Source organism: Microcaecilia unicolor, chromosome 3, assembly GCF_901765095.1.
Source record: "Microcaecilia unicolor chromosome 3, aMicUni1.1, whole genome shotgun sequence".
NCBI lineage: Eukaryota > Metazoa > Chordata > Amphibia > Gymnophiona > Siphonopidae > Microcaecilia > Microcaecilia unicolor.
This window is the reverse complement of record NC_044033.1, coordinates 277,642,841-277,670,228: the sequence shown is the minus strand read 5'-3', so window position 1 is coordinate 277,670,228 and position 27,388 is coordinate 277,642,841. Positions and strand designations below refer to the sequence as shown.

Below are 27,388 nucleotides of genomic sequence, written 5' to 3'. Positions count from 1 at the left end.
CTAAGATGTGCTAAGAAATGGGCTTAGTTCATTTTAATGCACGAATTTTCCATAAGCTAAGCTCATTTCTAACACATCCCTAAAATAGGGCTTTTTTTTCTTTTATCCCTTTCCAGGCTCCTTGCTAATTTGTCCATTAGCATGCAAGACCTGCAAAAATATTAATGTGGGAGCACTTAGCACCTTCAGATTGATAACGCCCCTTCCAAGTCAGAAACCTACCCTAACCATGCTTTCAGTAGTGACAACAGTTTAAGGGGGGAAGTTATCACTGTGGGCTACTGTTAAGATGGATTATTTTACTGATAACCTGGGGTTATTAGTAACTAGATCTCATTGCATAAAATGGGATCTGTGCTAAAATAGCATAAGCTAGTGATAAAATAACACATCTTAACAGTAGCCCATGTTTATAAGTTCCCCCTAAATTTGATTGCTGCTTAATCTGCCCTATGACCTGAGAGAGAATAAGGCAGTTATGGTTAATTCGGTCTTCTTTTTTACTCAAGAAGCATTTTTATTCTTAGTCCAGATGTTGATATTGCCGCATCTGGACTATTGTAATGTACTCTATTTTGGGTTAAACAGTAAATATCTTTAAAATCTTCAACTTATCCAGAAGAGTGTTGTGAGGCTAATTTTTAGATTACAAAAGTTCACCAGTGTATCAGGATTTATGGCTCAACTACATTGGCTCCCGGAGGCTGAAAGGATATTGTTTAAGGCGTTTTGCTTGTTGTTTCAAATTATTTACGGTTCTACATCACATTTATTAATTAATATGATCTCCAATTCACTGTTTGGTCACTCATCTCATTTAAGGAATCAGCTTATTCTCTGTCCGTCATCTTTTAGAAACTTACATTTTTTGAAGATGATTAACTCAATTTTTTAGGTTATTATAATTCCTGAATGGAATTCTCTTCCGTCAATAATTCATTTGGAATGGAATTATCTGACATTTTGCAAAATGCTCAAAACTCCTCTTTTTGGTCAGGTTTAAATAATAATTCTTATTTTTGCTGTGTTGTTTTAAGTATCTGTATAATTTAGATACTGCTCCTTTTGTATACTGCGTTGAACCTAAGTTATGGGAAAGCTGCGGTCAACAAGTGTAGGATTGACATTTCTTTGCTCCCTTACTATTGTCATTATCTTCTTCTGTTAGCTTCATGAAATATAGCAACTGTAGAACATTGGTATAGGGGGCATGCAATGAAGCTACTAAGTAGTAAATTTAAAACAAACTGAAGAAAATATTTCTTCACTCAATGTGTAATTAAACTCTGGAATTCATTGCCAGAGAATGTGGTAAAAGCAGTTGGCTTTTAAAAAAAAAAAAGGTCTGGATAATTTCCTATAAGATAAGTCTATAAGCCATTAAGATGGACTTGGGAAAATCCACTGCTTTTTCTAGGATAAGCAGCATAAAATCTGTTTCAGGCTTTTGGGATCTTGCCAGGTACTTGTGACCTGAATTGGCCACTATTGGAAATAGGATACTGGGCTTGATGGACCTTGGGTCTGTCCCAGTATGGCGATGCTTATGTTCTTATCAAAGGTATGTGCTTCTTGGTGCACTTCTCAGTGTGGTGATAGTGATGTCTTTCTTCCTGCTGAGGTGGGGTTTTTTTTATTTATCTATACTACCTTTTGTAGTCTGGGTTTTGATTTTTCCTGCTGGTTTAGTTTTTAACATGTCCCCCATAATCTAAACCAAATCCAGTTGTATGGGGAAGAAGCCAATGTGATAATTACAGTGTTGCTTTTCATCTTAAACCAGCTTGGCATTCTCATTCTTCAAATCTAGCTTATGTCCAAAGGCATCCCCCCCCCCCTGTTTATTAAGCCGCGCTAGCAGCTGCTGTGCACTAATGCCGACATAGCCCATTCACTTTGAATGGGCTGTGTCAGCATTGCCAGGAGGCAGCCGCTAGACAGCTTAGTAAACGGGGGATAGTGTTGTAAATCAGTTGTACCCACCTTCATATTCAACTACCCATCAACCATGCATTTAGGGTACAGGTGGTGATGTTATAACAGTTGTACAGCAGGGCCAGCAATGTATGTAGATTTGCTAGAGAATTTTAAGCTTTTAAAATTAAATCTGCAAACTATTTTGTGTTAGTAACCAGTTGCCTGGTATCTTAGACCCTGGCCTTTCTAGGATTGTTTCCTATTAGACTTGAAGGTGGATCTTTTCTGCTTGATTGTGTTAGATTTTAACCTCCCTATTAAGTAGATACTATCAGCACCTGCAGTGGATGACTGCTTGACTCAGATGTCTGCACTAGGATTTAGTCAGGTTGCAGTTGGTCATACGCATGAAAGGGGACCAGAAATTGTTGGAGATACATATCCAGATGGCATGGACCACTTTCACCAACAACCCTAATGACCACTGGGCTTAGAAATAGTCAGTTATGGTCCCACCACCTCCCATCCATATTCCATTTACATGCTGTCTCTATGATCCCTTTCTTCTGCCAAACATACGAAGGAAGTTCCCATCTGTGACTTTCTTCTTCTTCCAAGAATTACCATACCATACCATCAATGATCTTATATTCCACATATTTCACAGGGTTCTACACCGATAACAAAAAGAATAAACCTCAACAATAGAGGGAAGCTACAAAGCATAATAATACACCATTAATAAAGCATAATTAACATCATAAAGAATAAAGGTATGTTTTAAGAGATTTTCAAAATAAGAGATAGGATGATAGTTCTCTAAGGGGCCCTTTTACTAAGCTGTGGTAAAAGGGGTCCTGCGCTAGCAGCGGTAGCCATTTTTAACACACTCCAGGGCCCTTTTTACCACAGCAGGTAAAAAGGCCAAAAAAAAGAAATGGTCATGCGGTAAGTTCGCACTTGCTGCATGGCCATTTTGGGGGGAGCACTTACTGCTACCCATTGAGGCCGTGGTAAGGGCTCCCGCACTATCCTGGCAGTAACCAGGCAGGGCTTGGCATTGGCCCATTACTGCCAAGTAATCCCTGCACTAGAAAATCAGACCTGATTTTCTGTAGCACCAGAAATGGTGCACACTGGGGGTGGAACTACCGCCAGCACCCGCTTTGGGCCGACAGTAGTTCTGGGTTGCTGCGCGGCAAACCTTTAGTACAAGGGCCCCTAAGTTGCCCAGGGAAACTATTCCATAACCTAGCTCCCTGAAAGGGAAAAGACAGTTCAGCCTGTGTTTTATATTTAACTCCTTTCAGGGAAGGAAAACTGTTTCATCTTATGAATCATACGTACTGCTGGCTGAGTACTAGGAAAATGTAAAATCCTAGTAACCTCTTTAGTTCAACCCATAAAATTATTTAAAAATCAAAAAACAGCCCATTTTAAAAGCTATTCTCACATTGACTGGAAGCCAGTGTAAAGAATCCAGTAGGAGTGTTGCTCTTTCAGATCTGCCCGGATTAAAAATGAGCCTAGCAGCCGTATTCTGCAACAGCTGCAGCTTCTTCTGCAACTTAGATGACACTGTACAGTACAAGGAATTGCAATAATCTAGCTGCAGAAGGAGTATAGATTGTGTAATATTTTTAAAGCTTTCCTGCTCTGGGATGACTTGTAACACAGTTTTAAAAATAACTTTTTCGTGAGGCAGTTTTTCTGGGATTCAAAGGGTCAATTTGGAGTCCAAAATAACTGCTAGTACCCTTGTTTCTTTTTCAAAGTTTAATATTTCGCCCATGTCCAAGACTAATTCTCTTGTTGGCAGAAAGTCAAAATTACCGAACCATAACATTTGGGTTTTTATTTTGTTCAATTTTTAAAAATTTGCACAAGACCAAAGAGATATTTTGTCAATTCTTGACACTGCAAAAAATATCATCTGCATATGATAAACAGAATACCCCAAGATCAGACCTAAGGGGCTAAGAAAAATGTTGAACAGCAAGGGAGAAAGTGGTGAACCCTGGGAGATTCCACATATAGGGGGTCTTTTACTAAGCCACGGTAGCATTTTTAGCTCACAGTAGAAATCAGCTGGTGGTAAACACCAAGACACCCATGGGTGTCTCTGCATTTACCACCAGCTGATTTCTACAGCAAGCTAAAAATGCTATCATGGCTTAGTAAAAGACCCCCATAGAGCGTCAAGGTGCAAAGGTAACACTGTTCTTCCTAACTCAATATACCTGCTTAGTTAAAAATTCACTAAACCAATTTAACAAGGAACTTGACACACCCAACTCACTAAGTCTATGTAATAACTTTGGATGATCTACAGCATCCAATGCTGCTGAGATATCAAACTGAAGGAGAGTCAGCAAATTGCCAGAAGTCTGGGGGGCAACAAAAAGCAGTGGATAGGTATTTTAAATTTCTTCCCGGTTTTTGCCCTTCCTGAGACCCTACCCCAGCACATACCCTGGAGTCTCAGCCCCCATAGCTGACAGGAAAGAAGACACTTAAGAGCACAGTTTCTTTTTCGGCATAGGATCAGTCTCACAGTATGAGCTGCATGATCCTTGTGACTCATACATCTAGCTTCTAGGACTCAGCTGAAGTATTGAGTCACAGTTTGTTGTGTCTGAAATGTTGTTTGAAGCTTGCATCATCTCACCTTTCTATCCTACATTTACACTCTATATGCTTTTCCACCAGACATGGAAAATAATAATTTATAAACTCTTTGACCAAAGTCTTCAGTGGGGCCTACCACCTTGTAACAAGCAAAGACACTACCAAGCAATTCTTATCCACCAGTCACTCAGCTATCTGCATTCTTAATGACTGTAATTGCCTAGAGGTAGCAGAATATCTTTTTCTAAGTTCTCTAGTCGTGGATACTGTGTTGGGCAAAATATTGGTTGTGTCCACGACATTTTGCTGCCTATAGAACTGGTAACTACAATGACCATCTCATCTCCACTGGCAAGTATTAACTCAGATATGTATGCAAGCATTCTCTCTGGCATATTTTTTATTTTAATTTATATAACATTTACAATTTCTGTTATAAGGTTACTGCATTTCAAGAACCAACCCCTGATATTCAGCTGGTGGTGGTGAGCATTTTGCTGCCTACCACTGGCGTTATTCCTGGATATTGAGTGCTGGGCCCTGTCTGGGTTTCAGCATTGAATATCCAGATTTTGTTCAGCTGGCTAACACATAGCTTGACTGGTGGCTTGACTGTTCCTACTTCTTCTCTTTGTCTCTTTGGTACAACCATCTTTCCAGTTGATTCCTTTCAGTATATAGGAGTCATTTTAGACTCTCACTTGACCTTCTCCTCTCATGTATTTTATTTCAATTCATATAACATTTACAATTTCTGTTATAAGAAAGAGAGAAAGGTAATATTTTACTCACCCCTATACCCAAGGATGCAAAGAAAAATGCTAATGAACTAACGAACTACATACCAGTAGCATCTATTCCCTTAATTACCAAAATAACAGAAGGCTTGGTAACTAATCAACTTATGGATTATCTAGACAAGTTCTCAATTTTACATGACTCCCAGTCAGGATTTCGCTCTAATCACAGCACCGAAACCGTACTAGTCACGCTCATGACCGAAACTCAAACAACTGATAGCAAACGGCAATAATATTCTACTGTTACAATTCGACATGTCAAGCGCATTTGACATGGTTGACCATGGAATTTTACTACACATCCTCGAATAATTCGGAATCGGAGGTAACGTTCTCAATTGGTTCAAGGGGTTCCTAACCTCACGCTCATATCAAGTGACATCAAATTTGACCACATCAGCTACATGGACACCTGAATGCGGAGTTCCACAGGGATCCCCCCCTCTCACCAACCATATTCAACCTAATGATGACACCCTTGGCCAAACTACTATCGAATCAGAACCTAAACCCATATATATATACGCTGATGATGTAACGATCTTCATCTCATTCAAACAGGATCTAAGAGAAATCTCCAATGAAATCATGCAAAGCCTGCACATCATGAATTCCTGGGCAGATGCATTTCAGTTTAAACTTAATGCAGAGAAAACCCAATGTCTAGTACTCACCTCGCAATACAATAAGAATAAATTTACTACTATTAACACACCGAAACTAAATCTACCAGTGTCGGACACCCTAAAAATTCTTGGAGTCACCATTGATCGACACCTAACACTTGAGAATCATGCGAAAAACATAACTAAAAAGATGTTTCATTCAATGTGGAAACTAAAAAGAGTTAGAGCATTTTTTCCAAGGACTGTCTTCTGCAATCTGGTACAATCATTGGTACTCAGTCATCTGGACTACTGTAACTCACTCTACGCCGGTTGCAAAGAGCAAATACTTAAAAAAACTCCAAACGGCCCAGAACACGGCAGCCAGACTAATATTCGGCTCATCAAAATACGAAAGCGCGAAACCCCTACGAGAAAAACTACACTGGCTTCCACTAAAAGAACGCATCACATTCAAACTCTGCACCCTAGTCCATAAAATAATCCATGGTAACGCCCCAGCCTACATGTCAGACCTAATAGAATTACCACCAAGGAACGCAAAAAAATCTTCTCGCACTTTCCTTAATCTTCATCCTCCCAAGTGTAAAGGTCTGAAATACAAATTGATGCACGCATCTACCTTTTCCTATACGAGCACGCAGCTCTGGAACGCGTTGACACGGAACCTGAAAACGACTTATGAACTGACCAATTTCCAAAAACTACTGAAAACCTATCTCTTCGACAAGATATATCACAAAGATCAACATGTGTAACTGTATAATCTTTAAAACTTCCAGTATTGTCTTATAATGTCTGCTGCTTTAATACTATTATGTATTTCACCACCATGTAACACATAACCCTCTGTAAACCAAATGTATATTCTCTTCTACTTCCAGTATCCATGATGAATTGTAAGCCACATTGAGCCTGCAAAGAGGTGGGATACAAATGCAATAAATAAATGAATGTATCGTACCTATCTAAAACTAGTTTTTTTCGTGCTTCATCAATTACGCACTATACGTCGTTACTTTGACCAGAATACTTTTCACTCCTTGGTCTTGTCACTTCTTGTCCTCCTTGGTCTTGTCACTTCTTGTCTCAAGACTAGATTATGGGGGGGGGGTCACATGATGGCTGTGACCAGAGCAGACACCTCTCTTCCCTCCCACCTTGCTAAATCTGCTATATTGCCTGCATTTTCTTACCATGCTGAACCCTAGTGAGCTTGAGTCGGCGCCTCTAAGTATGCATTGTCGGCAGGCGCATTCTGGTGGTGTTTGGGGAGTGCTTTGTGGGTATGCCCTCCAAGACCCTGTGGCCTGCTACAGAGTGTGTGGGCATCCACATGGCCAAGATGGTGACAGATGGAAGATCGCCTAAGGGAACTCAGGACCCACCGCTGATAGCGCTGCAGGAGGAGGCAATAAAAGAAATAAAGAATATGGCTGATATCCTAGATGATAAACTTTCTAAGTTGCATCTGACTATGGACAAACATAAAGAGAGTATGACTGTGCATGCAGCATACAACCAGCAGGCAGAGGACCGAGTCTCCCAGCAGGAGGATATCACCTCTGAGATGACTTCCAAACTCACCACCCTGGAGAGCCGCTGCAAGCTTTTAGAGGAGCGGGTTGATGACCAGGAAAACCAGAACCACAGCAATAATATCTGCATTGTTGGCCTGCCTGAGGGTGTAAAGGAGCAAGAGCTCTGGAATTTGGTAGAGTCTCCCTCGAGAGCTTGGCCTGGATTTAGATGAGCAGAGGCTGCGGATTGAGCAGGTCCATCATGTTGGTGTGCTCGACCCCACCTGGTTGTTGCCCCCATCCTCATCTATGTGGAGAAGGCCCAGCATATAGCAAAGTACTGACAATGCAAGGAGGTGATGTTCCAGGGTTTGAGGCATCTATTGGTCCAGGACTTTTCCCTGCAAGTATCGGAGCTGCGCAAGGCAAGCGTCTCTCTCCTTACTGCTCCCAGCTGTTTGATAAAGGGATTAAATTTTCTTTGCACTATCCTACGCAGGTCAGCATAGTGCACAACAGTAAGACCTTGTTTTTGGAAAGGCCGGAGAAGTTAAAGGCCTTCTTGGAATGGCAACGTTGACTGGTCTAGGATGGGCTATTTGGTCTGTCTACATGTGTTCATAGGCCGCATTTCGCTTTTGCTCCCTCCCTGTGGGGGATGTTGGAACTTGTGTTTTTCTTCCTTTGGGTCACTACTTCATGGAACCAGGGTATGAGTTATGTCTGATAGAATACTGGAGGGCCTGAATTTTGGACATTTTTTGAGTTTTGGACACTCTTTTTGAAATGTTCTTCGTGTCTGTCTGGCCCATGGGAATGATGTGCCCTTCTTTATCCACTTCGCCAAAAAGGAAAAGAAAAAATATATATTTTTGGTTTGCCTAGTTGCTATTGTTGTATGTATACATTGGTTTGTTCCATTGAGGAGGGGAGGGGAGGAGATGATATAGAAGTGGCTGTGAAGCACTTAGTGTTTCTGGGGGTGCTCTTGGGGTAGATCAGGGTCTTTTAGTGGGTTTGTAGGTCAAGAATGTGGAGATGGTTGTGTATGTGGGTTTCTCTGTTTGAGTGTCTGTGGGGGGAAAAGAGTGATAGGGGGTGGTTGGGTAGTGAAGGGGTGGAGAAGTTGAGTTTGGACAGGTTTTCGGGATGTCTGGGAATTTGCTATGCTTATGTTTGTATACTTTGTACTCTGAAGAGTCTAGCAGAAATGGTGCGGCTGGGACACTGTCCTCACTGTTTTTCTGCACTGCTTGGCGTATTGGACTGGCATAGGGTTACCATATGGCTCCAGAAAAAGGAGGACAGATTGAGCCAGTCTGGGTTTTACTTCCATTGCTTTCATATGGTAACCCTAGACTGGCGTGGCTTATTGCTCCCCAGTGCCTCTCCACTCTTGTCTCTCCCTACGCCCCCTTCCCCCCGGGCACTCCGCTTTGCAGATAGATCTCTCTTGTCTGTCCCCTTCTCCTCTACTACTCCATTCCTTTTATCTCGCTGCACCTCACACCTGGAATAGACTTCCTGAGCCTGTACGTCTAGCCCCGTCTTTGGCCGTTTTCAAGTCCAGGCTAAAAGCCCACCTCTTTGACACTGCTTTTGACTCCTAGCCACTACTCACTTGCCCTGTACTCCACCTCTTTAATTCCCTTACCTCTTAACTGTTCTGTCTGTTTACCTGTCTTATTTAGATTGTAAGCTCTTTGAGCAGGGACTGTATTTTCATGTTTGGTAGCGCTATAGAAGTGATAAGTAGTAGTAGTAGTAGTCTGAGATATGCATCCTTGAATGTAGATGGCATCTACTCCCCGATTAAACACACAAATGTTTTATCCTATTATTTCAAAATGAAGCTAGATGTCTTGTTTTATCCTATTGTTCCAGAATGAAGCTAGATGCCTTGTTTTTACAGGAGACCTATTTATCTAGCATGGAACATTTAAAATTGCGATGCACTTTGGTGGGCGAGTTGGCCTATTCCTCCTTCAATGGGAGACAGAGGGGTGTGGCTATTCTAATCAACAAAAAGTATCATGTGGAGCTGCATAAACTTCTACAGATCCTGATGGACAGTAAGTCATATGGGCGGGGGAACTTGTGGGGGCCTGAGTGGCTTTGTGCTTGATATACGCCCCTAATGTCTATTCTCATCCTTTTTTCTCCTGCTTGTTAGTGCAGTTAGCGTCAGTGGGTGGGTATCAACTTATTGTAGGGGGGGATTTTAATGTTACATTAGATCTCTTGATAGATTGCCGCCCTCCAAAACCACGGCCCTCTGATTGGGAGGATAATGGAGCCAGTCTTTTAATGCATGAGCTTGGATTGCTGGATATATGGCGTGTTCTTCACCCTGAGGACCATGATTATACCTTTTTTTCTCATGTGCACAGGTACATGCTCGACTAGATTATGTACTTTGGACCCCTCTTTTCTTCCCTAGGTAACAGCTGCTGGCATGGAAGATGGGGCTATTTCAGACCATTGTTTAGTGTGGGTGGACGTTAGGTGGATTCTCAATTTCGAGCCTTCTTCCATCAGGCTTGGGATCATTATTTGCTTGAAAATGACTCAGAGGACGTTGATCCTATAATTTTTGTGAAGCAAGCAAGGCGGTGCTAAGAGGGAAAATCTTAGCTTATACAACACGAGTATGAAAGGCACGGGACAGTCACCTGTTATCTTTGACTGCACAACTGCACAGGGTGCGTAGTGTTCATATTTTGACTCCGGATGCTGCAGTAAAGCGGGAATATATTGAACTTCGCAAGCAGATCATTAAACCTGAATAGTAGGGCTGCTCAGGATATCCATTTATATAAGTACAATCTTCACAGATGGGGTAATAAAACTGTGAAATTGCTATTTACATTAGTTTGATCCCAGGGGAGCAGACATTGGCAGGGTAACCGGTCTCTGCTGTGTGAGAGGTACAGGAGGCCTTTGTGGATTTTTATAAGGCTCTTTACAATGAGAGCACCAGTGACCGCACTCAGCAGGACTCCTTTTTTAGGGATTGGGCCTGTCTCAGTTAACCCAGCTTCAAAGGGATGCTTTAAACACTCCTATTGAGGGCCTGGCGATATCCCAAGCTATTAAGTGCCCTAAGTTGGCAAAAGCTCCAGGCCCTAATGGACTCAGAGCTGAATTTTATAACATTTATGGCAGGAAAATAGCACCCCCTTTTCAGGCTTTGTGCCACCACCTTTTTACTACTGTCAGGCTGACTCATGCTCAAATTGTAGTGCTACCCAAACCAGTGTAGAATTATGAGCTCAGTCATGCACTATGGAATGGGTCTGTGTGACTCTGGAATTTATGATCTCTGGAATTTAGGGAAGAGGATTTTCCCATGATTTTTTGGAGTCTTCATCTTTTGGATGTGCGCTGCGTCCTTCTTCGCTATTTGGCGATGTCTAACAACTTCCGAAAGACAGATCATTTGTTTGTGCTTCTTCAAGGTTCTCGTCGTGGCCAAGCGGCTTCAAAACCGACTATTGCAAGATGGCTTAAGGAAACTATTTCTTCAGCGTACTTGTTGGCTGATCAGAGCTTGTCAGAACCTTTATGTGCTCATTCTACTAGAGCGCAGTCGACCTCGTGGGCGGAGTCTTCAGTCTTGTCCTTACAAGAAATTTGTCAGGCGGCTACTTGGGCCTCCGTTCATTCCTTTACCAAGCATTATAGAGTGGACGTAGCAGCCAGATCTGATGCTTCTTGTGGTACAGCGGCCTTGTCAAAGGGGGTGACGGTGTCCCTCCCTATCTAGAGACTGCTTTGGTACATCCCACCAGTTGATGGATTCATCTGCTGCCTGCGCTAAGGAAGGTAAAATTATGTTCTTACCTGATAATTTTCTTTCCTTTAGCTGCAGCAGATGAATCCAGCATCCCTCCCTAGCTTACCGCCGCTTTTTCTCTATTCACTTTGTGTTTGTTGTTCCTGTTTGTTCCAGTTCTTTTGTGTCTTGCAGTTTCAAACACAAGTTTCAAAAGAGTTTGGAAAGAGTTTCATCTTTATTTGATTATACTCTTCTTCTGTTGTTGTTTCTCTCCTTATGGTGAGGAAGGTTTTCTACTTGCATGGACCTACCTTTGCTTTGTGATGAGCCATATACTAGCTTACAGAGGGGCTGGTCGTCCAATACCACTCACTTAAGTCAGTGATCTCTATCTCCACCTGCTGGTAGATGGATACAACCCACCAGTTGATGGATACATCTGCTGCAGCTAAAGCAAAGAAAATTATCAGGTAAGAACATAAGTTTACCTTTCTGAATAAGATGAGGGGGTGGTTGCTTACTGACCTTTAACCATTTTACCCTTTATCTTCTCTTTCCCTTCCTCTGTCTCCTCCCTTCTTCCCGATTGTGTCCTTCCCCCTCCTGATTTTTATAGTTTGTACACGTTGATCCTTGCATGCATAGCATGAATGGGGTATACCTTTTCTGCCTAAAAATGTAGTTCCTTTCTTACTTTTGTTTTGATTTGGTATCATTTTGTTTGTACACCACTTAGGTCTGCTAGTTAGTGCGAGCGGTATATTAAATTCTAATAAATAAATAAATAGCTTATGAGCGCAGAAGCCAAACTGCTTAAAAATAGGACTGCTATTTATGTGGCCTGATTTAAGGGGTTTACATATATAGTGAAGGGCTGAATATTGGCACTTAACCCAACTCCGTCACGGAACATCTACAACTTAGCCGCTTTTGAATTTGGCGCTAACCAGCCATTTTCAGCATTGATAACCAGTTAAGGGACCCTTTTACTAAGCTGTGGTAAAAAGTGGCCTGTGCTAGTTTTGGTGCATGAAATTGGCATGCACTGGACCACTTTTTACCGCAGCAGGAAAAAGGCCTTTTTAAAATTGGGGCAGTAAATGGCCATGCATTAATATTAAAATTAATCTGCGGCTATTTACTGCCTGAGCCCTTACCACCACCTATGTAGTAGGCGGTAAGGGATCACACGCTAACCCTGTGGTAATTGGGCAGTGCATGAAAATGTGACTATGCTGCCCATTACTGCAGGGAATGCCTCCCTGCAGTAGAAAATAGAAAATTATTATCTACTGTGGGAACCGGCAGTAGAATCGATTTGGCATGCGCTACCCACACGGTAGCCCTACCACGCCTTTGTAAAAGGGCCCCTGTGCCGCTGAAAATGACCAGAGAGCTGCGGAAAAGCGATTTAACCAGTCAGCGGCCATTTTCAGCTAGTAAATTCATTTTGAATATTGGTCGGCAAGTCTTTTGAGAGTGATTAGATTATAAGCTCTTTGAGCAGGGACTGTCCTTCTATGTTTAAATTGTACAGCGCTGCGTAACCCTAGTAGCACTTTAGAAATGTTAGTTAGTAGTAGTGATTATTAACATAACCATGTCACACTATCATAACAAAGTCATTTTTATGTATAAGTTCCTTAAATAGCATTATCACTGATATTGTTAAAAGCAAATAGTGTACCTGATTCTCCAGTGTTTCTAGGACTATCATTCTCTTCTGGCTAAAAATGTAAAGATAGTAAGCCTTTAATGATCCAAAACATTGAATTGAACAAAATAATCCAAAATACTGTATTGAACAAAATAAGCATTATCTCAAATTTATCAAATCAATTTGTATTCTTAACTCTTGCTTAGAAGTATAGTAGGTTTTATCAAAGTTGTATATAAAACCATGGCAGATAAAGACCACATGGCCTACCTAGTCTGCCTATCCATAATCACCTACTAAGCTCTATATCTATTCCTGTCCCTCAGAGATCCTCTGTGCTTGACCAGTGGCTTCTTGAATTCAGATACAATCCTTATCATCTCCTACACTGGAAGGCTGTTCCATGCACTTATTTATTTATTGTTTTTTTATTTACTGGGATTATTAACCGCCTTTATGAAGAGATTCACCCTGCACATGCAGATGCATGCAACACCCTTTCTGTAAAGAAATATTTTCTTAGATTATTCCTATCCCCTTTCACCTTCATCTAGTGACCCCCCTCATTCCAGAACTTTTTTTCAATTGAAAGAGGCTCGCCTCCTGTGAATTTGGGAAGTTATTGTGAATAACCTTGTTGGGACATGGAGAGAATGGATGGATTACTGTGATCATGTTAAGGATAAATTGGGCATAATAACTGGTCTAATTACATAATGTGACTGTATGTTAAAATCCAGGATGTAGAATGTGGATGCCTACATATTGTCGATAGAAAACACATCTTGATTTACTCAAATCTGGGTCATAAGGAAACTGTACAGACAAGAATTATTTGTTAAATGTAGAACCTAAAAATAAACAATCAAATCCTATGTTACAAAAATCTGGTCTGCGGCTATGCTTATCTTAGAAAGGTAACATACAGTGGCTCTTCAATTTCTACACTCCCTTGAAAGCTTTTCATATTTTGTTGTGTAATTGCATCAGACTTGTATGCATTTAACTGAAAAGATTTTTCCTACTATTGAACAACATTAATGTTAGACTCCTTAGTTTCTTCTCTGATTATGGTCAGTATTTGTCTGGTACTCCTAGTAGCTGAGAAGCATGGAAGGCATTTCATTTTGCTGGGCTCTTTGAGCTGTGTTTCAAAGTTAATGCCTCTGATAATAGAATCACCTAGCAGCAAGTTTTCTGGTTTGAGATTCATTATTAGTGCTTAGGGGGTGTCTTTTCTCTTGGGACACCTTTATTGCTTTTAGTTCTACTTCTAGTTTCTGCAGCATCTTAGTGCTGTAATGGAGCAAATGAATTCTGTAGGGGCAACAATTGTGAGGGTGGATGCTTCTGTGCCACATGTTGAAGTCTACCTGAGCCTACAGTGATCTATCTATTCTTAGGTGGTTTTATTCTTTGAGGCAGTGGTGAGAAATTGGTATGGTTCTGTGCAGTGATAGAAGCTGCTCTAATTGCATCCAATTCCTTCATTATTTTGCTGAGCTCCTGTTTTATACTAGCAAGCTGAAGACAGATAGGACAAGCTTTAAGCTTCCAGACGATGTACCTAGGAACTAAAGCACCACAATTATTACACAGAATCAAAGTCATTTTGATTGGTTGCAATGGGTATGAACAAGTGTATTATGATTGGGTTAACAGTCTGTAAGATTGCCTGTGTAAGACTGAGGAGTAATGTATAGAGAGAGGTGTGACCAGCAGAAGAAAAGAGGTTTTAATACCCCTGTATAAGACATTGGTGAGGCCCCACCTGGAGTATTGTGTTCAGTTTTGGAGGCCGTATCTTGTGAAGGATGTTTAAAAAATGGAAGCGGTGCAAAGAAAAGCTACGAGAATGGTATGGGATTTGTGTTACAAGACGTATGAGGAGAGAGACTTGTTGACCTGAACATGTATACCCTGGAGGAAAGGAGAAACAGGGGTGATATGATACAGACGTTCAAATATTTGAAAGGTATTAATCTGCAAACGAACCTTTTCCGGAGAGGGGAAGGCGGTAGAACTAGAGGACATGAAATGAGATTGAAGGGGGGCAGACTCAAGAAAAATGTCAGGAAGTATTTTTTCATGGAGAGAGTGGTGGATGCTTGGAATGGCCTCCCGCGGGAGGTGGTGGAGAGGAAAACGGTAACGGAATTCAAACATGCGTGGGATAAACATAAAGGAATCCTCCTCAGAAGGAAGGGATCCCCAGAAGCTTAGCCGGTGGTGGGAGGCAGGGCTGGTGGTTGGGAGGTGGGGATAGTGCTGGGCAGACTTATACGGTCTGTGCCAGAGCCGGTGGTGGGAGGCAGGGCTGGTGGTTGGGAGGCGGGGATAGTGCTGGACAGACTTATACGGTCTGTGCCCTGAAAAAGACAGGTACAAATCAAGGTAAGGTATACACAAAAAATGGCACATGTGAGCTTATCTTGTTGGGCAGACTGGGTGGACCATGCAGGTCTTTTTCTGCCGTCATCTACTATGTTACTATGTAATGACTTTTAGGTGAGGTCAACATTTTTTTAAATGCCTACCATTGCCAGCTAGATTACACCCAGTATTCAGTGATGAGCCATGTCCAGGCACCGGCACTGAATGTTCGGGGCTAAATGTGATGGGGATGGCCACCGGAACCTATCCAGCTTTTAATCGAAAGTGATCGCCGGCCATTTCCCGACATAAATCAGGAGATGGCCGGCGATCTCGGAAAAGCGGCGAAATCGGTATAATCGAAAGCTGCATTTTTGACAGCATCGCCGCTTTCCCGTCACCTCGCCGGCGAAAGTTCAAAGGGGCGTGTCGGCGGTGAAGCGAAGGCGGGACATGGGCGGGCATGGGCGTGGCTACCAGATGGCCGGCTTTCACCGATAATGGAAAACAAAAACGGCGATAAGCAGTATTTCGCCGGGTTTACTTGGTCCTTTTATTTTCACGACCAAGCCTCAAAAAGGTGCCCCAACTGACCAGATGACCACTGGAGGGAATGGGGGATGACCTCCCCATACTCCCCCAGTGGTCACCAACCCCCTCCCACACTAAAAAAATAAAATTAAAAACCTTTTTTGCCAGCCTGTATGCCAGCCTCAAATGCTGTACCCACCTCCATGACAGCAGAATGTGTTCTATTCTCCGACAGCCTTTCCCTGGTTGTGAGTGTGACACCTTTTCTGTTAGGTGCACTGCAGAGTCACATCAGCAATGCATTGTGGTGGGTGTAGCGTACTGGGCTGTACTCCCATGCTGCTTTTCCCCCTGCTAACTGGGTCAGAGTGTGCCCTGTTTTACTTCCGTTAGTCCATGAGGTAGTGGCCATTTTTGTAAGACAGTTTTAGATCCCTTTCATGTGTTAGCCACATTAGAGAACTTAGTTATTACCTTGAATGTGGCTAAAAGAGGGCATTGTACAGCATTCTGCCATCTCTGACCTACTGCTAATCTCAGTACCAGGGAGACTCTTTGCCAGTGGGGCACAACCTCTGATCTGCAGTTAACTGTGAGTAAACGTGCTTATTCAAATAAAGGACTTTTTCAAAGAGATTAGTCTTCAGGTGTCAACTGGTGTGGCAAGCTTATACAGCAGCAACAAGTTCTGTCCCTGGAGCACTTTTAGAGGGTACCGCAGTGCACTTAAGGCAGGCGGATCCAGACCCATCCCCCCCCCCCCACCTGTAACACTTGTGCTGGTAATGGGAACCCTCCAAAACCCACTGTACCCACATGTCTAGGGTGCCCAGTTGGTGTCCTGGCATGTCAGGGGGACCAGTGTGCTACAAATGCTGGCTCCTCCCATGACCAAATGGCTTGGATTTCGCCGGGTTGGAGATCGCCGGTATTTTTTTCCATTATCGCTGAAAAACAAACCCGGCCATCTCAAACCCGGCAAAATCCAAGCCATTTGGCCGGGCTAAACCGTACTATTGAAAAAAAAAATGGCTGGTCATCTTTTTCAATAATACGGTTCTGGCCAGCTGTAGCGCCGCCGCCACAATAGATCGCCGGCGACCTATTTGGCCGGTGACGTTCGATTATGCCCCTCCACACGGCTAAATATTGGTTGGGACCTGCATATCTCTCTTTCATCTTTAAAACTTCCCTGATCCCCTTCCAGACCTCCAAAATAACCCCCCTCTTTTCTACCCTTTCTCCCCAGTCCACCGGCATCAAAGGCCCTTCCTGCCCATTTACCCCAACTTTCAATGAAGTCTAGGTAGGCCACCCCATGGGCTTGCCTGATATCTCTGGTGATCTGCAAGGGTCATTGGGAGCAGGAGTGAATCCCCCTCACTCCTGCCCCTTGTGGCTGGCCTTTGCAAATGGCTGCTGCGACCTCTCTTCCATTCAACAGTGCAGCTCTTTCATGTAATTCTTCTGTTAAATGCGACAGAAAGTAGGCTAAACCTGTCTATAGAGACTTCGAATCTTCATGCACTCCTCAAATGAGCTTCTTCTCCCAGCACACTCCAACCTGAGCAACTCCTCTTGGTGCTTCTGTGCAGAAAGGATTTGAGGTCTCCATGGCAATGTTGATGCTACTTTACCCCTCTCCTAGTGTTTTGGAATATTCCTGCTAATGTTGGTGCCCCTTTATCTCTCTTCAGTGCTTTTAGGTTTTCCTGTACGGTGCTGTTTTGCCCATCTCCCCACACTTTGTGGTCTTAATTCCACTGTTTGTGCTGCTCTGCCTCTCTCAAAATTGCTTGGTATATTCATGCCACTGTTAGTACCCTTTTCCCTTTATTTGTTTCATTGAGTCTTCATGCTATTTGTAATATCCTGGAGTGCTGTTGCCTCTATGGCAGATGCCTACCACCAAGTTTTAGGAAAGTTTCAGTAAAAAATGGATGTAAAACTTTACTGTAAAATTGCAAATTTGCTTGCCTCATTATATTTATTGCATTTGCATCCCACCTTTTCCCACCTATTTGCAGGCTCAAAGTGGCTTACAGAGTGTGGTTATGACATAATTATTTCGTGATAACAGGTACGATTCTTATAGTTTGAATGTTGGTAAGAGAAGATAGGCATAGTCGTTTCATGATAACAAGTACAATTATTACTGTTTAAAGATTAGATAAGGGAGGATAGACGGAAAGTGTTAGGTAAGTTAGAGGTGAGCTGCGGTAACTGTGTGGATTGTTGAAGTAGTTTTGTAGGCTATGTATTTTCCTTGTAGGCCTTTTAGAAGAGATTGACATTGACTTGAATAGACTGAAATTTAATAAAAGGAAATCATTTTTTCAAAATCTGAAACAAATCATAAAGCCAATTGATCTGGTTTCAAATTTAACCAAAAAATTTGCAATGTGCATTCTTACTCTGCATGATTTTCTAAAATTGAAACTTAGCTGTGAAGAAGTCAACCATTTTCAAGCTTTCTTGTATCACTCGTTGCATCTTCACTCTCTGAGACCTGTCACTTCGTCTTCCTGAGGCCCTGCATTGGTTCATGTCTTGTTTTGCTTCTTGATGCCTCAGGAATTTTGCATCTTGTTGTGTTCCTTGGTTTCAGTAATGCATGTTTGCCTATTTGTTTTGGACTCACTTTTGAAGGTTGACATACTTTAGGCGAGTCTAGTCCCTACCACAGTAGCCATCTATACCTCCAGAAAGGATTCCCTACCAAGTATAGCCCCTTGGGGGCAATTTCTTAAAAAATGTTAGCTTTGCACATACCAGGACAGGAATGAACTTCACTCCTAAGCTAGTCTCTCAATTACTGCTAACATCTGACGTAAAACTTTCACAGTAACTTGTATAGTCCCTATTTGGGGTTTATCCTGATCACTTGTGAGCAAAGAAAAATGTGATTAAATGCTGTTGCAGCAAAGGAAAGGTTTTTGACTTATCTATTTATGTAAGGGGGTAATTCATTCTTCTAACTATTAATGATTTGGGAAGTTTAACAGGTTTTAGTAGTAGTGAGTTTTGGTGGAAGGTACATAATTTGACATTGTTCTATGTGGGAGGTATCTAAACAGTGAAATAGTGAGTATAAAACCATTTGTAAGGGATGGGACTGGGTCCTTCTTTTCCCCTCTTTCTTGGCAGTGCCAGTGCTCAAGGCGAATGTTTACTTTGGTGTATGTTGATATGGGTTTTGTCTTCCACAGATTCCTCAGAAGCTACAGTACTGGAGAGGTTTGAGGAACCAAGGAGAAAAGGAGAATGAACTGGAAGTGTCAAAGGCTGGTAGTTTAGGACTGGCCACTAGCCACAGGAACCCAAGAGGAGGAGAAGAAAGAAGAAGTTGATGGATCTGAGTATTTTATACTTCTTTGGCCTAACCTATTTAATTTCTGGAATGTATCAGAAATCTACTGTCAGCTGACTTACAGAATTCAGCATTTAAACTCTGTTTTTATTTGAACAGCCACTCAGCCAACAAGAGGAGGAAATATTGGGTTTCTGGTGAGTGACTGACATTGTCTCAGTGAGAGAGAAGATGTCACAGAGGTAGGGCCTTAATTAGGGTTACCATACATTCTCTTTTTAGAAGACATGTCCTCCTTTTGGACTTCTTCAGATATGTTCTCCAGGTTTTTTAATTTTTAGGATAATATCCTCTTTTATGTGCCTAAGACCAAAACACCTACCCACATAATGAGAGAAACCATCTCTGGCCTATTAGTCAATCTGGACACAGTGGGAGGGGGGGGGGGGGTGTTTCCCTGCTGCTTGAATCTATCACAGGAGTTTTGTTCATGCAGCACAACTTTAAGCATATGCCATGCAAAGACTTTCACACGTATCTCAGAAGCCAGTGAAAGTTGTTTAGGGATAAGCGTACTTGGGCTCAGACTTAGTCAAGCTCAGATTTGGAAGTTTTTGAAAAGTACCATAAGTCAGACACTGTTTGATATGTGTTCATTAACTAAGGGGGGCTTTTACAAAGCTGCACTACCATTTTTAGCTTGCAGTAAAAATAAGCTGGCAGTAAACGCCGAGACATCCAGGTGTCTCAGCGTTTACCACCAGCTGATTTTTACTGTGAGCTAAAAACACTAGCGTGGCTTTGTAAAGGACCTCCTAAAAGCCACTGACACATTTGCTACAACGAAATATTATGGTAACCCTAATAGTTTGCCTTTCCCCCTATCCAACTGAGCCTCAGAGGTATGGTGTGTAGAGTGTCAGCCCTCACTTAGATACCCTGGCTACTGCTTTAGAGGAAATACATTTATTATGAAGAATAACATGTAAAGTATTTTTAGTATATAGTGTAAATATAACAAAAGAATAGGATTGCAATCTTGATTAAAATTGAGAATTCTAGAGTTTTGTACATATCTTGTTTATATTGTTTAAATCATTCAGTATATGGTACTCTGTTTTATGTTAACACTGGCCAAAAGATCAGAATAATACCTTAGACTTTAATAATACATTTCTTACCTGCATTATTCTCCCAAAATCAGAAGTAAGAGGCTTGATGGCAACAGATGTTACTTGAAGTGTAACTGGATCTGTTGGACATAAATATTTTTCATTCTCTAAAACATAATGTTACAGTTAGCACATTGTGACATACTGTTCATGAAACAGAATCAGCATTTTTGAGACATTTCTAGAGCAATTCCCTGAAATTAAACCATTGTTACTGGAGCAACTTTTCTGGTGCATTTTTGTTCCCTCTCAGAGCCAATTCTTCCATTAGCCAGACTAGGCAATTGCCTAGATTACGAACGTTTTGTTGATGGCACTATGACTTTGCTGGGCATGATTCTGGATACTGCCGAGGCAGTCAGAGGAAATCATTGGTGACATAATCTGGTTAGTGCTGTTGGATATCCCTTTCACTGACACTTGTCCAGGTAGAAGATTCTCTTACCCAGATAAGTGCTTTTCAATATTGACTCCATAATTTTGTTTTTTAATTGAAAATAAAATAAAGAACATTTTGATCAGTGACTATTTTGTTCAGTTATTTTTCAGCTGGAGCCTCATAGAGGGAAGCTAGAGATTTCTGTAGCGCCTTGCTTCCTAGGCAAAGAAAAGACTTGTGGTTAGATTTAGGAAATGTACTGGGGGAAAAAAGGGTGTCTGCTGCTTTAGACACTCCCTTAGGGTCACTAGTTGAATTTGTATTATAAGGAACAGCCTAGTCATGTTAAGTCATAAGTAGGGTAGAATCCCTATATTATGACTTAACAAGCAGGGTGGAATCCATTCATCAGCACCCCAACCCCCTGTTATTCCTCAAATAACTGCCTCCCCCTTTCAGATAGCCCCCAGCATCTAATGGATGGCCTGCCCCATTGCTATCAAAATATCACTCTGGTATTCTCATAGTACTACTGCTAGGGTTCAAACTTCCATGTGCATACTTGAGAGAAAAGTATGCACATGGAAGTTTGAACCCTAGCAGTAGACTTGGTAGGGACTTGATAGGATTTCCATAGTAAAAATATGTGCATTTTTTCACTATGAAAATTATCCCAGGAAAAAGTACCTGCACATATTATGCCTGATAATTTGTGCATTTTCTGAGTAAAAATTCAAAAGTATGCATGTAGTGACAACTGCCACCCCAACTCACAACCAGGAATACTTCCCCAGCAACAGGTAGCACATGCCGTACTCAGTGGCGTTCCTAGGCTGGCTGACACCCGGGGCGGATCGCCGATGCGCCCCCCCCGGGTGCAGCGCGGGCCCCCCCCCCAGCAAAATTACACCCACCCCCGGGTGCAGCACGACCCCCCCTGGGTGCATTTTTACCTGCTGGGGGGGGGGGGTGCCGTGCGCCTGTCGGCTCCGAGTCCGCTCGTTCCCTGCTGCTCCCTCTGCCCCGGAACAGGAAGTAACCTGTTGCGCGCAGAGGGAGCAGCAGGGAGGGAACGAGCAGACTCAGCCAACAGGTGCGCGGCACCCCCCCAGCGGCGTGCACCAGGGGCGGACCGCCCCCCCTTGGTACGCCATTGGCCATACTCCACATACTCTGGCTTAGGAGTGAGGTTCATTACCTTGATGATAAGCACAAAATTAACCTATTTGGAGACATTGCCCCCAAAATAATTTTATAAAGGATGTTTTGGATGTAAAATGCTTTGTATCCAATTACCCATCCCACATACAATCTAACAGGCTGCAAGATCCGAGACTGCATGGTTTTTACCAAAGTAAAATCCTATCAAATGAATCTAATTGATTTCTTTGACTGGGAAACCAGAGAACTGTAAAATGGACATGCGCTAAACAGTGTTCTTAAAAATGTGATAGTAGAACAGCACCCCCCACTGGCAGGACTAAAAGTGGAGGACTACCACTCAGTTTAGAGGGGACAGTGGCTCTAGATGTAATCTAGTTGGATTTTAGCAAATTCTACAGAAGGCTCATGAGTAAGCTGAGCAGTATGAAGTTAGGACTCAAAGTGGTAAACTGGATTGGAAATTGGTTGACTGCCAGATGACAGAGGGTGGTGGTAAATGGAATCTGCTCAGAGGAAAAGAAGGTGAGTAGTGGAGTGCCTCAAGGACTATTACTGGGGCCATTTCATTTAATATATTTGTGAGTGACATTGCCAAAGGGTTAGGAGGAAAAGTTTGCCTTTTGGCAGATGACATGAAGATTACAAACAGAGTGAATACCCTGGTGAGAATAGAAAACATGAGAAGAGATCTATAAAAAATTAGGAGAATGGCCTAAGGACTGGCAGTTGAAATTTAATGCGAAAAGTATAAAGTAATGCACTTGGGATGCAGAAATCCAAAGGAGATGTACCAGATTGGAGGTGAGCGACTGATAAACACAATTTAGGAGAGGGACCTTAGGATGATAGTATCTGAGGATCTCAAGGAGGCAAAACAATGTCAAGTGACATTATTTTGCTCTGTGCTTGGTAACTTAAAGATTGGGGTTAAAAGAGAAGTTGTAGGATATTGATAAACATAGTTAGAATTTAAAAAAAATAAGCAAATTTTATTAACTAGTCTCCATACCCTTTTCTGCATAGTTTTAAAACTTTAATTTTCTGCTACAGCATTAACAGATGGACTCTAGAAGGCACAGCAGGGCCTTTTTCAGTCCTCATTCCCATCCCCTGAACAGCTCCCACCCACCTCTAGCTCAACTCTTCATTTATAGTCAATTATTCTAATTAGAACAAGAGAAGAGTTTTCATTAGAGTTTTAATAGTTTCTGAGAAGCAAACACTAAATAAATTACATATTACACCATATAATCTTAAGGCTCTTTATGTTCATCTGATATCCCTAGTAACTTAAGAAGTTTTAATTAAATAACTCTATAATACTAAGATGCAGACAGCAGTTCAGTAGCAAGAGGGGTGCTATCCAGTCTTTTGCAATGAGTGTCACATGTATGATTATCTTCCAGTTGGTGAGAGGTTATATCTGTGTGCTCGATGCAAAGAGCTGCTAGCTCTCAGAGTTCGAGTCCATTCTCTTGAGGCTAGAGTAGCAGACTTGGAGTTGCTGAGGGAGACAGACAGATACATAGAGAAGGCCTACAGGGACGTTGTAGAGAAGTCCCACCTCCAGTCTGGCAGCCCCTGTGCTGCCTTGGAGGAGGGAGGTCTAAAATGAGAGCATCACCCTGGTGAAGCTGGAAGTAATCCTGTAGACAGGACCAACCCACCAGGGGATGCAATATCCTCTCGCACTGATGACATGTCTCCAGGAGATTCTACCCAGGAGGGAAGGGTTAGGATGGCTGTTGTAGTTGGTGATTCAATTATTAGGCGTGTAGATAGCTGGATGGCTGGTGGATATGAGGCTTGCCTGGTCACTTGCCTAGTCACTTGCCTGCCTGGTGCAAAGGTGGCGCACCTCATGCATCACCTAGATAGGCTATTAGATAGTGCTGGGGAGGAGCCAGCTGTCTTGGTACATGTGGGTACCAATCACATAGGAAAATGTGGGAGGGAGGTTCTGGAAGCCAAATTTAGGCTCTTAGGTAGAAAGCTCAAATCCAGAACCTCTAGATTAGCATTTTCAGTAAGTACTCCCCGTTCCACATGCAGGACCCAAGAGACAGGCAGAGCTCTGGAGTCTCAATGTGTGGATGAGGCAATGGTGCAGGGAGGAGGGTTTAGATTTGTAAGGAACTGGGCAACACTCTGGGGAAGGGGGAGCCTATTCGAGAATGATGGGTTCCACCTTATCCAGGGTGGGACCAGGCTGCTGGCATTGGCATTTAAAATGGAGATAGAGCAGCTTTTAAACTAGAAACTGGGGGAAGGCCGACAGTCAATCAAAAGTGCATGGTTCAAAACAAGGTATCTTTAAAGATATCACCAAAACAGGGAAGATAGGGTATCCCGATAGCGAGGTTGCAAAAGAGACCATAGTAGATCAGGTCTTTTTAAATAAAAAGCAGACAAAAAATTGCAAATTATCACTGTCAACTGAGCAAGATGTAAATAAGAGCAACAAACAGTTTGAAATGTCTATATGCAAATGCCACAAGCCTAAGAAATAAGAAGGGAGAGTTAGAATATATTGCACTAAATGAAAAATTAGATATAATAGGCATCTCTGAGACCTGGTGGAAGGAGGATAACCAATGGGACACTGTCATACCAGGGTACAAATTATAGTGATAGGGTTGATCGAATTGGTGGAAGGGTAACATTGTATCTTAAGGAATGCCTTGAATCAAATAGATTGAAAATTCTGCAGGACACAAAATATATCTTGGAATCCCTATGGATTGAAATTCCATATGTAAAGGGAAAAAGGGCAGTGATAGGATGGTACTACTGTTCATCTGGCCAGGATGAACAGACAGATGTAGAAATGTTAACAGAAATTAGGGAGGCTAACAAACTGGGCAGCACAGTAATAATGGGTGATTTCAATTACCCCGATATTGACTGGGTAAATATAACATCAGGGAATACTAGGGAGGTAAAATTCCTTGACAAAATTAAGGACTGCTTTATGGAGCAGCTGGTACAGGAGTCAACAAGAGGAGGAAATATTCTAGACCTAGTCATTAGTGGAGCGCATGATCTGGTGCAGGAGGTAATAGTGCTGGGGCTGCCTGATAACAGTGATCATAATATGATCAGATTTGATAACAGCTCTGGAGTAAGTATACACAGGAAATCCAATATGTTAGCATTTAACTTTCAAAAAGGAGACTATGATAAAATGAGAAGAACTACTACTACTTAACATTTCTAGAGCGCTACTAGGGTTACGCAGCGCTGTACAATTTAACAAAGAGAGACAGTCCCTGCTCAAAGAGCTTACAATCTAATAGACAAGTGAACGGTCGGTCCGATAGGGGCAGTCAAATTGGGGCAGTCTGGATTCACTGAACGGTAAGGGTTAGGTGCCGAATGCAGCATTGAAGAGGTGGGCTTTAAGCAAAGACTTGAAGACGGGCAGGGAGGGGGCTTGGCGTAAGGGCTCAGGAAGGTTGTTCCAAGCATAGGGTGAGGCGAGGCAGAATGAGCGGAGCCTGGAGTTGGCGGTGGTGGAGAAGGGTACTGAGAGGAGGGATTTATCCTGTGAACGGAGGTTACGGGTGGGAACGTAAGGGGAGATGAGGGTAGAAAGATAGTGAGGGGCAGCAGACTGAGTGCATTTGTAGGTAAGAAGGAGAAGCTTGAATTGAATGCGGTATCTGATCGGAAGCCAGTGAAGTGACTTGAGGAGAGGGGTGTTATGAGTATATCTGTTCTGGCGGAATATGAGACGTGCAGCAGAGTTCTGAACAGATTGAAGGGGGGATAGATGGCTAAGTGGGAGGCCAGTGAAGAGTAAGTTGCAGTAGTCCAGGCGAGAGGTAATGAGAGCGTGGATGAGAGTTCGGGTGGTTTGTTCAGAGAGGAAAGGGTGAATTTTGCTGATGTTAAAGAGGAAGAAGCGACAGGTCTTGGCTATCTGCTGGATATGCGCAGAGAAGGAGAGAGAGGAGTCAAAGATGACTCCGAGGTTGCGGGCAGATGAGACGGGGAGGATGAGGGTGTTATCAACTGAGATAGAAAGCGGAGGAAGAGGAGAAGTGGGTTTTGGTGGAAAGACGATAAGCTAGGTCTTGGACATGTTCAGTTTCAGGTGGCGGTTGGACATCCAGGCAGCAATGTCGGATAAGCAGACCGATACCTTTGCCTGGGTCTCCGCGGTGATGTCTGGTGTGGAGAGATACAGTTGGGTGTCATCAGCATAGAGATGATACTGAAAACCATGAGATGAGATCAGGGAGCCCAGGGAAGAGGTGTAGATTGAGAAGAGAAGGGGTCCAAGGACAGATCCCTGGGGAACACCAACAGATAAGGGGATGGGGGTGGAGGAAGATCCATGAGAGTGAACTTTGAAGGTGCGGTGGGAGAGATAGGAGGAGAACCAGGAGAGGACAGAGCCCTGGAACCCAAATGAGGACAGTGTGGCAAGAAGTAAGTCATGATTGACAGTGTCAAAAGCGGCGGATAGATCGAGGAGGATGAGGATGGAGTAGTGGCCTCTGTATTTGGCAAGGAACAGGTCATTACAGACTTTAGAGAGTGCTGTTTCTGTCGAGTGAAGAGGGCGAAAACCAGATTGAAGGGGATTGAGGATGGCATGAGAGGAGAGAAAATCAAGGCAGCGGCTGCGGACTGCGCGCTCAAGTATCTTGGAGAGGAAGGGTAGGAGGGAGATGGGGCGGTAGTTGGAGGGACAGGTAACAGTGGAAAACAATTTAGAGGAGCAGCTGCTAGGATCAAAAATTTACATCAGATGTGGATACTGTTCAAAAATACCATCCTGGAAACCCAGGCCAGTTATATTCCATGTATTAAAAAAGGAGGAAGGCAGGCCAAATGACAGCTGGCATGGTTAAAAAGTGAAGGAAGCTATTAGAGCTAAAAGAAAATCCTTCAGAAAATGGAAGAGGGATCCAACTGAAAATAATAAGAAATAGCATAAGGAATGGCAAGTCAAATGCAAAGCGCTGATAAGGAAGGCAAAGAGGGACTTAGATAAAAAGATTGCGTTGGAGGCAAAATCACCTAGTAAATTTTTTTAGGTATATTAAAAGCAAGAAACCGACAAAAGAATCAGTTGAACCAAGGAGTAAAAGGGGCACTCGGGGAAGACAAAGCTATAGCGGAGAGATTGAATGAAATCTTTGCTTCGGTCTTCACCAAGGAAGATTTGGGAAAGATACCAGTGTCAGAAATGGTAGTCAAAGCTGCCAAGTCAGAGAAACTGAAAGAAATCTCTGTAAACCAGGAAAATGTAATGGTGCAATTTGAAAAACTGAAGAGTATCTAATCGCCTGGCCCGGATGGTATTCATCCCAGAGTACTGATAGAAACATATGTCAGCAGTATAGATAAGGCTCCTCATCTCTCTATAAAAGAGAGCTCTCATCAGACCTAGGGGGCTGTGTGTCAACATCACATCCGAAGTGAAAGATCTATATTGGACTGGACTGAGGAAGATTGTAAGCTCCTTTGAGCAGGGACTGTCCTTCTTTGTTAATTTGTACAGCGCTGCGTAACCCTAGTAGCG

General features: G+C 42.6%; 1 protein-coding gene and 1 long non-coding RNA gene across 6 annotated transcripts in view; one reads left to right on the top strand and one right to left on the bottom strand.

The window, feature by feature from the left end:
• Positions 1-20,777, top strand: part of LOC115466691 — a 62,334-nt gene extending 41,557 nt beyond the window's left edge. Inside the window, exons 2-3 of the long non-coding RNA XR_003941581.1 lie at positions 19,040-19,337; positions 20,566-20,777. This is a non-coding gene — a long non-coding RNA (uncharacterized LOC115466691). The remainder of the gene's footprint in view (positions 1-19,039; positions 19,338-20,565) is intronic.
• EDARADD (EDAR associated death domain) overlaps positions 1-27,388 on the bottom strand; it is a 129,585-nt gene that overhangs the window by 2,373 nt on the left and 99,824 nt on the right. For 4 of the 5 annotated variants that reach the window (XM_030198106.1, XM_030198109.1, XM_030198104.1 and 1 more), the window contains 2 exons: positions 20,322-20,419; positions 12,957-12,996 (listed from right to left, as the gene is read on the bottom strand). In XM_030198106.1, the coding sequence (XP_030053966.1) occupies positions 12,957-12,996; positions 20,322-20,419 (138 nt within the window). The remainder of the gene's footprint in view (positions 1-12,956; positions 12,997-20,321; positions 20,420-27,388) is intronic. The other variant, XM_030198105.1, reaches the window with a different exon arrangement.